The sequence below is a fragment of the Eubalaena glacialis genome, chromosome 11 (assembly GCF_028564815.1).
Source record: "Eubalaena glacialis isolate mEubGla1 chromosome 11, mEubGla1.1.hap2.+ XY, whole genome shotgun sequence".
NCBI classification, from domain to species: domain Eukaryota; kingdom Metazoa; phylum Chordata; class Mammalia; order Artiodactyla; family Balaenidae; genus Eubalaena; species Eubalaena glacialis.
In genome coordinates this window covers 6,025,879-6,038,026 of record NC_083726.1, presented here as the reverse complement: position 1 = coordinate 6,038,026, position 12,148 = coordinate 6,025,879, and the positions used below count along the sequence as shown (strand labels likewise).

The 12,148-nt window shown below is 55.0% G+C and overlaps 1 protein-coding gene across 1 annotated transcript in view; it reads left to right on the top strand.

Annotated features, from left to right (window-relative positions):
- MPPED1 (metallophosphoesterase domain containing 1) overlaps positions 1–7,384 on the top strand; it is a 62,968-nt gene extending 55,584 nt beyond the window's left edge. The window contains exons 4-6 of the mRNA XM_061205590.1: positions 2,320–2,435; positions 5,088–5,201; positions 7,266–7,384. Of these exons, the coding sequence (XP_061061573.1) occupies positions 2,320–2,435; positions 5,088–5,201; positions 7,266–7,384 (349 nt within the window). The remainder of the gene's footprint in view (positions 1–2,319; positions 2,436–5,087; positions 5,202–7,265) is intronic.
- The last annotated feature ends 4,764 nt before the right edge of the window (positions 7,385–12,148 follow it).

Here is a 12,148-nt window from a genome sequence, read left to right as displayed (position 1 = left end):
AGGAGGAGAGGAGGGACCCAGTGTCCCAGGCGGGGGTCACGAACAAGCAAAGGCTGGCAGCGGACGGGATCCCCCAAGTGTCTGAAATGGCGAAAGCACCTTTGACCCCAAATGACCAACCAGTATGACCACTCACCCTCCTCCTTCACAAGCCCACGTTTCAGGATTTGGCACTGCAGGCTTGACGGCAGCTGGGAGAGAGGGTCAGATCTGGGTTCCAGAATGACTTCTTCACTGACCACTGTGTGACCCTGGGCACCTCCCTTCCTCTCGCTGAACCTCAGTCTCCCTGTCCAGAACCTGGCATGGTGGGACTAAAGCAGGTTCTCAAATGCTGTTCCATGGAACCCCTAGGGTTCCACAGAGGTGCATTGGGTGGCTGCCAATGCGGTAGAGACATTGGGTCAACAGCTAGGGTGTCAGCCTCCCACAGAGGAGCTCCTGGGCCATGAGAGGGATGTTAGTGGCAGCTTTGACACATGAGAGGCTCTGAATGTGAAAGGCCAGCCCCACTACCAACTTGTACAGAGTATGTCAGCAAATGGACATGAGGTGTCTGGCCTCACAGGGTCCAGATCCCTGAGCCAGCTCACTTCTCTGAGCCTCTGGGTCCTCATCTGAAAAATGGGAATAATCCTAGCCCTTAATTCACAGGATTCTTTTGACAGTTAGATAAACTTATCCCTATAATGCAATTAGATGGCGCCTGGCAAAAAAAGTAGGTGTGCAGGAATTTTTAGCGACAATTTTTAGTTTCTACTCCGTGGCCCTCAGTCTCCTCATCCATAAAACAGAAAGAGAGAGACCTGTCTGCCAACCTTGCTGCAGGTGTGGAGGTCCCTGGGGTGGCAGGTGGGGAGGTGATGGTGGTAATGGTGATTATATTAGTTTCCTAGGGCTGCATAACTAATTATCACAAACCATGCGGCTTCAAACGACAGGAATTGATTCTGTCACAGTTCTGGAGGCTGGAAGTCTGAAATCAAGGTGTCACCAAGGTTAGTTCTTGCTGAGGGGACTAAGGGAGGATCTGTTCCATGCCACTCTCCCAGCTTCTGGTGGTTGCTGGCAGCCTGGGGGTTCCTTGGCTTGTAGACACATCACTCCAACCTCTACGGCCATTGTCACATGGCCTTTTCCTCTCTGCGTCTCTGTGTTTTCATGTGATCCTCTTATAAGGACACAAGTCATGAATTAGAACCCACTCTAATCAGGTATGACCTCATCTTGATTACGTCTGCAAAGACCCTATTTCTAAATAAGGTCACATTCACAGGTACTGGGTTGATAACTTCAACATATATTTTAGGGGGGACACAATTTGACCCACCACAGTGATGATAGTAAAGTTGGTGGTGTTGGTGGTGATGATGGTGACTTTGTAAGTGCTAAAGAGCTGTTGTGTTAATGTGGGGAACTTATAATGACTTAGGCCTAAGGGCTGATTCTTAGTTGGGATACTTTTGTTGTAAAAGAAAACCCAACTCAAATGGCTTTCTGTTGGCCCATGTAGCTGAGAAGTGCAGAGGTGTGGTGGGTGTCAGGTACGATTTGATCCAGCTGCTGCCCTGGGCCACGTGCACCAGCCATCTCCCTTTGGGACAGTTTAATAGGTACTGACGGCTCCCAAGGCAAGAAGCTCAGTGGTTTGTATGCAGGGATGACAGCGTTCTTTTCTCCCATCACTGAAAGAAATGTCTGGAATTCCCTCCAACTGGCAGGATCTAGGTCACATGCTCACCATTGAACCCATCGAGGGGAATGCCTTGCACTGATCAGTCTAGGTCTGGGCTGGGTGACAGGTAGGAATTCCGTTAAATGGCCTCGGTGCACCCAGCCCTGACCTTAACGTTGGGGGTGGACTCAGCCTGGTGGAGCCCCTACTGGGAGCGTCGGGTAGAGGCAGGCAGGAGCATCCTCTACCTGGGACCCACCCTCTCTTGGCTGGGGCTCCACCTGCCCCAAATGTAGGAAGGAGGATGGATGGAGGAGCATTTTCCCGCCACGGGGACAGGTGAGAATGTTCTCTGAATTTCCTTAGAAGGGCTTGGAACAAGAGAGGCCTTCGGCAGAAGTTGATTTTCTTTTTTACTTTCATTTTTAAAACTTACATAGATAATACTTGTTCATCATAGAAAAAGGAAAAACGCTGGTCAATATCTGGTCAAGTCCAGGTGAATCCCCACCTTTCCCCGGACGGGAGGTTCTGGGTATCCGGCCGGCCCTGATGGCCGTTTGGCACTGTGGCCCGCTTCTCCTGCCGTGTCATTGCCCCCACTCTCGGTGGCCCTCTCTGACCCAAGTGCTCTTCTCCCACAGGCAGCCCTGGTTTTACGGCTGGGGTTTTAACCTCCCGCGAGGCCAAGCGCTGCTCGAGAAGTGGAACCTCATTCCCGAAGGCGTAGACGTCCTGGTAACCCACGGACCGCCGCTGGGTAAGACTCAGCCGGCCTGTCTCGGCCGGCCGGCCCTGCACACACCTGCTCCTGCTGGGGGAGGATGCAGGGGGTGTGGGTGCTGGCAGCGGGGGCGTAGCTGGGCCTGTCGAGGGGCGCTGCGGACGGGCTCTGTTCTGAGTCTGGCTTGCTGGGGCACCAGGGACAGGTCACCCTGTCGTGGCTCTTATTTCCTGAGCACCGACTGTGTGCCGGGGGCTCGATGTGTCACCTCCTCACAGCCGCGCGGTGAGGTCAGATCAGCTGCCCCTTTCATACACGTGGTACCTTGTGGCTCAAGGAGGTCAAAAGGCAGGCTGGGCCCTTGACTCTCCAGACCTGAGTCCTGGGGGCTGAATACCACCAAGGTCACTCTCACCGGGCCCCATCCCGTGCACCCCCACAACCCATCAGACCACCCATCCCACAGTCCCCAGGGCCTGTGATTCCACCGCCAGCAGCTTTCCTCCCCGGCCCCTCGGCCCCCCTCTGGCCCAAGCTGATGTCACCGCTCGCCTGGTCTCCGCGTTAGCCTGCCGTCTGCCACCCAGGCCCCTTTCTCAGTCCTCCCCTCCCCCTTTCCTCACACCCCGCTTCCTGCCCCTCAGCTCGTCCCTTTGATTCTACCCCCAAACTGCATTCCAGCTCCTTCCTCTCCTCTCCACCGCTGCTGTCCCCACCTCGGTCTGTGCCAGTGTCTTTGTCTCTTTGATGACCAACGTGGTCTCCTCACTGGTCCCCCAGCTCTGAGTCTTGCCCCACTCAGTCCACTCTCCTCCCGTCAGTAGGAGGGAATTCTCTGAATGGTCCGTTACGCCATGCCATCGCTCTATAACCCTCTGTGGCTCCCTCAGTCCTTAGAATGAAGTCCGAACTCCCATCAGTCCTGCCCAGACCGGCCTCTTCCCCCCCACCAGTGCCTCCACCAAACCTGTCATCACTCCCTTGGTGTTTGGGGCTGGGCTGGGCCGGGCCATGCGGGACCAGGAGCTAACCCGATGCAGTGCTTGCCTTGAAGGCTCCAAGATGCCGGGCAGAGGGACACCGAACGGCCAAGCCCAGTGGGACACGGTCAAGGATGAGGGAAACCTGGGACAGAGATCGTCAGAGGAGGCCTGCAGAGGCTGACAGAAAGGGTGGTCTCAGCATCGGGTCTGGGAGAGGCAGGGAGGGAGGTGGGTGCGGGCAGGGCGTCCCAGGTGGGAAGGGCTGTCAGGTGAGGCCCAGTGCAGCTCCAGAGTCATTCGCTCAGATACCTGTTCAGGGAGAAGCTGCCCTGAGCACCTACTGTGTGCCAGACGCCCAGCCAGAGCCCTTGGTGCCTCCCTCCACCCTCACAAAGTGCTGAAATGAAGGCTTTCTTACCCCCATTTCCAAACGGAGGGAGCCCCGAGGTCCAGGTCCCTGACGTGGTTTAGGCACGACACGTGGCTTCTAGTGAGGCTCTGAGGCAGGTTTTTTTGCTTCCTTCCTCCCTCCCTCCCTCTCTCCCTCTCCTCTTTCCCCCCTTTCTACCCCTCCATCCACTCCTCCAACAGCATCTTCTGGGTTCCTGCTCTCTGGATGCCTCACCACGCCTGCTTCACACACAACACACAGCTCCTGTTTTGGGGGCGCCTGTGTGCTCAGCCCAGCCCAGTTGTTGGATGAATTGTTGAATGTGGCACAGAGAGGTTAAGTGACTTGTCCAAGGTCACACAGCCAGTAGGTAGCAGAGCCTGGGACTTAATCCCAAGTGTCTGCTCCAAGCCTGTTCCCTGCCTACTCCCCACCTCTCCCCTGCCTACTCCCCGTCTCTCCCCTCTTCTTCCTCGTCTTCCTTCTTCTTTCTCTCCCTGTCTCCCTTTCTCCCTCTCTCCCTCCTTCTTTCCCTCTCTCAGCTCTAAGTCAGGTCCATTGCAGCCTGTCTGATTCTTTGAGTGGCAGGATTCCTCTTCCCCTTCCCAGCAGTTGTAGAAACCTGTTTCTCCCGCCTGAGCAGAGAGGGGCTGAGATGAACCCTAGTTGTCCGCTTGGAGTAATCAGTTATTCTCCCATGGTTTGTGTAGCCATGTGAGGATAATAAGCAGCCACCATATGGGACGGCTCCGCGAGGCTGGCGGTGTGAGCAGACCCAGACATGGCCCACGTGCTCGAGGCTGCAGGGGATGAAGAAGTTCATTTTCATGATTTTGCGATGTTTGTTTGGAAAGTTTCCAACATGGAAATCCTGCTCCCGGGTTCCGCTCTGCTGCCACCTGCTGGGGTGGCCTTGGGCCTCCGCTGTCGCTCTCCGGCCTCAGTTTGCTTGTCTCTGCAATGGGTGGATGCCAGTCTTGAGACCACTTTGAGCATGAATGGTCTGGGGGGCTCACAGCTGTCGAGACTGCTCCCTCCCCACCATGCCTGGCCTACTCGGGCTTTTATAAGTGGGCTCTCTGTGCTGCCCTGCAGGGGAGGAGCCGGGGAAGCAGGGGGGGATGAGGCTGCAAGGCCCCAGGCAGTGCAAGCTGGAGCCAGGCTTCCCTCCGTGAGGCTGAGGCAGGGCAGGGTGGGGAGAGCAGGGCAGGGTGGGGAGAGCAGGGCAGGCTGGGTCCAGGGCCACTGTGTCTCTGAGATTGCAGAGCTGCGGCCTGGGCCCCGTCATTGCCCTCCTGCTGTCTCCCCTGCCAGGCTTCCTGGACTGGGTCCCCAAGAAGATGCAGCGGGTGGGCTGCGTGGAGCTGCTCAACACGGTGCAAAGGCGCGTCCAGCCGCGGCTGCATGTCTTCGGCCACATCCATGAAGGTCAGCGGGGGTGGGGGCCTTACCTGCAGGGGGGCGGGGCGCCTCATTGGCCCTTCAGGGGGGCTGTCTCACCTCCCTTGGACCCAGTCATCTCCTCCCTGGCCAGAGGGAAATAGCCCATTTCCTACATACACTTCGTAAACGCCTGTCCACGTGTCGGCTGTCAGTTAGCTATTGCTGAAATGTTTTATCATAGGAAGACGGAAGAAAAGTCTGGCAAGACTTAGAAGTATGTTTTACTTCCTTGGAGCCTTGCAACTCTGCCATGCCTCCTCCACCCTGGGAAGTCTTCGGAGATGGCTGGGGGCTTTTTGGAGGAGGGGACATTTGGATGTGACGTGGAGGAGGTGTTAGATTTGGGGGCACACTGTGAGCTCCTTACAGGGCACGTGGCCCTGTCTTGTTGCTCACATCCCTACGGCCTGGCATACAGTAGGTGTTTAATGGATGGGGAGGGCTGCCTGCCTGCCCAAGGGACTTTATTGGCATCTCCCCCCACCACCGCCCCCCACACATAGACAGACGTGAGGTTCTGCCTTCTGTCCTGGGGGCAGGACCCCTTGCTATGTCCACATCACCTCGGGAGAGTGGGCAGGGTGGCCATGAAGGTGACTGGTGATGTCGGCTCCAGCCCTGACTGCCCCGGCCTGTCACTGCACAGGGCTTACCTCATTAGACCTCAGGCTTCCTCACTGGAGTCTGATTTCACCAGTTCGACAGATCCCTCCTTTTGCTCCTTTTGAACCTTTATCCCACCTGTCCAAGGCTTCCTGGTCCCATTGTACCCTGCCAGGAAGCACATGGTTTTCCCCCAAGCTTGTCTCCTGGCCTCCTGAACCTCTATCTGCTTTGGACCAGGGCCCCTGGGACTCACATGGCTTGGTCCGCATCAGATCACTTTCCAGCTCAGAAGCAAACAAAGCTCAGACCCTTCCCTCTGCATCGTGCTGTCAGGGGCAGGAGTGATCAGACCTCTCCAGCCCCAAGGAGCTCACAGACTTCTGGGCAACAGATGAGCCATCAAAGGCAGAATCTGAAAGGTCATGGGAGAGATGGACAGCTCTTGTGCTGTGGGATAATAATAATGGCTGTCATTTTCTGTAGACCTACTGTGGGCATGTAGTGCCATCAGATCCAAGGTTGGGTGTGATCCAAACCACACCCCTGTGTAATTGTACAAGAAAAATGCAGGCTCCAAAGAATGGGTAGCCTGCACAGAGGAGGGGAATTGTCCCTTTTGGTTTGGAGGTGAGCTGAGCTCAAGGTTGAGGAGGATTCTGACCAGTAGATGTGGTGGGAAGAGGGTATGTTTGGGGACAGAGGTGAGGAGAAGAAAGTACATGACAACGATGGTGGTGATGATAATGATGGTGGTGGTGGTGATGATGGTGATGGTGATGATAATGATGGTGATGATGACGGTGGTGATGGTGATGATGGTTGTGATAATGACAATGATGGTGATGATGATGGTGATGGTGACGATCATGGTGATGGTGATGATAGTGATGGTGGTGATGATGGTAGTGGTGATGGTGATGGTGATAATCATGGTGATGGTGATGATGGTGATGGTGATGATGGAGGTGGTGATGATAATGATGGTGATGATGGCGGCGATGGTGATGATAATGATGGTGATGATGGCGATGATGGAGATGGTGATAGTGACGGTGGTGATGATGATGATGATGGCTGTGATAATGACGATGATGGTAATGATCATGGTGATGGTGATGATCATGGTGATGATGGTGACGGTGGTGATGATGGTGATGGTGATGATGTCAATGATGATGTCTCACCATGTGCTTTCCAGGCACTGGGCTGAGCATGTGAATTATTATCTCATTTGCTGCTCACAGCAGGCTTGGGAGGAGCATCTATCATCATCACCATGTACAGATGAAGAGCCTATGCTTGATGGTTTCAGTAGCTCGCCCCAGACATCTTTAGTCCCTTGTGGCTGAGTGCCCTCTGACTACCACACTCACCAGACCACCCTCACTGCTCCGGGTCCTGGTGTCACCTCTCAGCCCTGACAGCAGTGTGCTTACTTTCTAGGGTATGGAGTCATGGCGGATGGGACAACCACCTATGTGAACGCATCTGTGTGCACCGTGAACTACCAGCCCGTGAACCCACCCATAGTCATCGACCTCCCCACACCCCGGAACTCCTGACTGCCCCCACGGCCCCAGTGCTTCCCACCCGCATCAGCTACGTACACCTAGCTGAGAACACGGACCTCCAACCCCCCTTCCTTTCATACAGACAGCCCGTCCGGCTGCAGGGACCAGCCCAGCAGGCGGGCTGAGGCCTTGGAATGAAGAAAATCACCCCTGACTCTTCAGCCTTCTGTCATTTGGAGTCAGGACTCTGCAGGTCCATCAGGGGTTCTGCGCTCATCGCTGATTTCTGCGTGTCCCTTCCGTGTGTTCCTTGTTAAAGGGCCTACTACGCTCGTGGCCCTGTCCTGCTTGGGAAGTGACTGAATCTTTATCCTTCTCAGTTGGACACCCTCGTGGGTTTGGGAAGCCGCTGCTCTTGGACAGATTCTGGAAGTTCTGGCACAAAATCTCCTTCTCACCGAGGGTCTGTGTGGCTGCAAGCCTCAGGGTTGGGGGGTGGGTGGGTGTGTCGTAGCCTGAGTGCAGGCAGCCCTTCCATTCCTTCCAGGCCTCTGAGGGAACGATCAGGGACGTCTCAGGAATCAGGCCGCACCTGGCCAGGCCGACCAGCCCTTTGCTTCATGGATCCCCCGTTTTCTTCCTGTGGGCATTTTTGCTGATGTAAACTGTGGCCTGAGCATCCCGGGCACCCGCTCGGAGCCTGGACTTGGGGGGTTGGTTCTACGGAACGAGCCTGATGAGGACCCAGGACCAGCTGGAGGGTTCCCAAGTCCTGGATGCCCCTGGTCCCCTGGGGGCTGCGCTGCTCTGCAGAACTCAGAAGCCTGGGGGCTCTGCGGGCCAAGGCTGCCCTGCCCCCTCTACGCACCCATACGGGTGTGGACACACACGTGCACGCGTGCGCACACACACACACACGTGTGCTCACACCCCCCTCTTAATTTAATAAAGTGGACCCCGTGGTTCTCATCGCTGCCCTCGACTGGGTTCTGTCCTCCGGTGGGATTTCCCTCACCCCTCAGATTCTGGCTGCCGTGCCCAAAGCCGAAGGAGGCTGAATGGTTCACAGTTGTGCTGCCGTGTTCCTGGTTGCCAGCCGGAGGCCCCCATGGGAAGATAGCACAGAGACAGAGATGGGCTTGGGCTCCGGCAGCTCCACCCGGGGGGCTTCTTTTTCTTCTTTAAATTAGGACTGGGGGGTTGGGCTGAGTCTCTGATGGACAGAGAACCAGCAGGGCCTCGTTGGGGTGAGGCCAGTGAGGCAGGATTAGCACGTGCAGGGTCAGATTCTGCCTTTATTTAAAATTTGGATATTTTGTTCATCATAGATTTTTTTCCTGCATTAATTTTGATTTTTAAAAACATCGCATTAAAATAGTATCATTTATCTCGATCTCTGAGTTTTTTGGCGCCCCTTAAGTTGTACACCTGAGAGGAGGGCCCTGCTCACCTCCCCTTAGTCCCAGGCCTGGGGACCAGCATTTAATGAGTCCTTTGCAGATACGATCTCATTTCCAGCAGTCTTGCAAGGTGGGTACTGCTGTCGCCCTTTTGGAGATGAGGAGATTGAGATCAGAGAGGTGAGGTAACCTGCCTGAGGGTGCACAGCTCAAAAGAGGCAGAGGCAGGATTTGAACCTTGGTCTCTGGCTTCACAGCCCCTGCTCTCCCACCACTCAAAGCTCCTGCCCTACAAGGCAATGCACGGTCCAAGGCTCTTTTTTTTTAAGGGTCCTATTCAGCACCTGTCCAGTTCTTTTCTCATGGAGAGCCCCTGGAGTCTTGGACGACCCTGTTCTCTGCGCCCAGGACCCCAGGAGACCATGATTCCTTCCCTACTCAAGTGGGGCTCCCCGTGGGGCGAGGGGCACCATCCGGGGAGCCCAGTAGCAGCGCCACGTTGGCCGAGGCCAGCTTTGCTCCGCGGGGTGCAGGGTTTCAGGAATCCTTTTTGGCCCAAGTGGTTCCTGGTAGCCGGGGATGTTTACAGGGTCTCTGGGGACACCTCTGACGCATGACGTGTGTGTGAATGCGTGGGGTGGAGAGGACTCCAGGCCCTTTCAGTAACCTCTACTGAATTTCTATGCGGACCAAGAACTATAAACTTAAAAAAAAATTTTTTTTCCCTAAGGTACCTTCAGAATATGGTGTATTTTTATGTGGAAAATAAAAGTTATGAAGGCAGCTGTTACTTTAAAAGAAAATTCATTAAAAGTCCTTGAGGTATGAAAGATGATGGCATGCTCCTCAATCATTTCGGCATAACTTGATTGTGGCTGTAATTTTTTTTGTCTAGCATGTCAGACAATAAAGTCTTTGTAAAAAGAAAGAGAAGTCCTCCCGGTGCCTCTTCCTCTGTGTCTCCGGGTGTTGGGTGGGGCATGTAGGGGAGCAGTGGCGTCCTCTCGGCCAAGTCCTGAGTCCTGGGCTGAGTTCAGAGGCCAAAGACCTTCCGTGTGCCAATGACTGGCATCCTTCCGCTTGCTCCAGCTTCCCTCAGAGGTGGTTGGCACGTGCAGTTCTGTGCCTTGTTGTGTTCAAATAGCTGAAGCACCTCGTCCCCCCCAAAACAGAATATCTCAAAATGGCCTTAGCTCTGGCCTCTTCTCGAAGCAGCAAGTTCCGATCCAGCCCTTGTCAAACTGAGGGTCCCGGTGTTGCCCAAGAAAAATACTGGCAGGTATAACAACTCCAGTTCCAAAGCTCCCTATGCTGTAGAAGTTCTGCCATTTTCATCCATCCATCAACCCATCGATCTATCCACTCATCCATCTACCCAACTGTTCACTTACCCATTGATCAATCCATTGATCCATCCATCCATCCAACCACCATCCATCCAACCACCATCCATCCATCCATCCACTCACCCACCCATCCATCCAGCCAGCCCACAAACATTCACTGAGCACCTCTCTTGGACCTGGCTTGGAATAGGGATGTGGCAGTGGTGGTAGTGATAGATTTAGGAGGTAGGGGTGTGCGGAGCCAAGGATGGTAATGGGTGTTGGCTGCCCGTCATGGAGGGGGCACATGGGGCAGGAAGAACAGGTTGGAGGAAGGGTGTTGAATTCTGTTTGGGATTCATGAGCTGGAGGTGCCCTTGGGATATGCAGGGGGAGGTGTCCAGTGGCTGGGGATGGGGGGTGATAAATGGACCTGGAGGGGAGGAGCCTCTCTGGAGACCTATATTTGTGGGTCATAACCAGAGCCACGGGGCTGGGAGAGCAGGCTGAGGCAACCCATGATGGCATCAGCCCTCAATGCCCCTCTCCTGTCCTCAGACTGGCCCACCTGTAATATGCCCTTCCAAAGATCTCCCCTCCACCAGAGCCTCACAGGTGCCTACAACGACCGGTCCTGGGCCTTGGGTCCCCGTCCATAGCCCGTGGGGAGCAGCTGCTCTGTCTGAGGCACCCCTTCTGCTACGCTCGGCCATTGTGTACCCGAGCAGGGGTCCCGGGAAGGGGCAGGGGCAGGGACGCACCGTGGCTGCTGCCGCCTCTGGCAGTGCCGTCACACTGCAAACGCTGCTTAAGTGCCTGGTACCCGCCCTGCTGATGGGCAGCAGCTGCTAAGCTCTGAGCTGTGTGCTCCTGCTGCCTTCAGTGTAGACGGGCTCTGATGTGTCCGGGGTTTACACAGTGGTGCAGGTGGTTCAGCACTCATGCTTTACAGCCATCTTTCCCCAGGTGCCCCCGGGGCACGATGGGACGATACACGATGGAGTCCCTGGTGACGCTCCTATTGTCCCTGGGAACCCGGTGGGCACATCCAGCGAGCTGCCTCTGCTCCCTCTGCCTCCGCCCTTATGGGGAGCTCGTTCCCAGGGAGCCCAGCCCCCAGCTGCTTTTTCTTGCAATTCAGCTTCCATGAAGCTGGTCTTTGAACCTCCACTGGGACCAAATTGCCAGGCCCTTTTCTTCCAGGAGACCCCTGCTCCACCCTCCTGAATAAGCTAGTAGAAGTGACAAGCTCTGTGGACCCAGGCTTCACCCAATGCTCTCCCCTAACGCCACCCACAGCTCCTAGCTGGGCCCAAACCTGCCTGGCCAGCTGGGGGTCTTGGCACAGAAGATCTTAGACACTCCAGGGGGCCCTCAGCCCCACCCTCCCCTTGAAGGCATGGACTGGGAAGTCCTCCAAGATGTGGGAATTAGGCCCTGCTGTCTGGAAGCTCGAGGGGTACTTTGGAAGGCTCATCTGATCCCAGGAAAGAAGCTGAACCCTTCAGCTGTTACATGCTTGGGGCCCAGTGAGTGGCAGACACAGTCAGGCTTGAGGACCCCAAGGAAGATCAAACCCAGTGTGCAGGGGAGATCAGGGAAAACTTCCTGGAGAGGGAGCCTGGCTGGGCCCTGAACAACAGGAAATGATTTCTTTCTTTAAAAAAAAACTTTTTATTTTGAAATAATTTTAGATTTACGAAGAGTTGTAAAGATGGTACAGAGAGTGCCCACATACCCTTCACTCAGTTTCCCCTAATGTTAACATCTTATATTCCTATGTTACATTTATCAAAACTAAGAGATTATCAGCGATATAAGACTATTAGATCTTCATTTGGATTTTTTTTTAAGAATAAATTTATTTATTTATTTGGCTACGTTGGGTCTTCGTTGCTGTGCGCGGGCTTTCTCTAGTTCCGGTGAGCGAGGGCTACTCTTCATTGCGGTGTGCGGGCTTCTCATTGCGGTGGCTTCTCTTGTTGCGGAGCACGGGCTCTAGGCACGTGGACTTCAGTAGATGTGGCACGCGGGCTGAGTAGTTGTGGTGCACAGGCTTAGTTGCTCCGCGGCATGGGGGATCTTCCCGG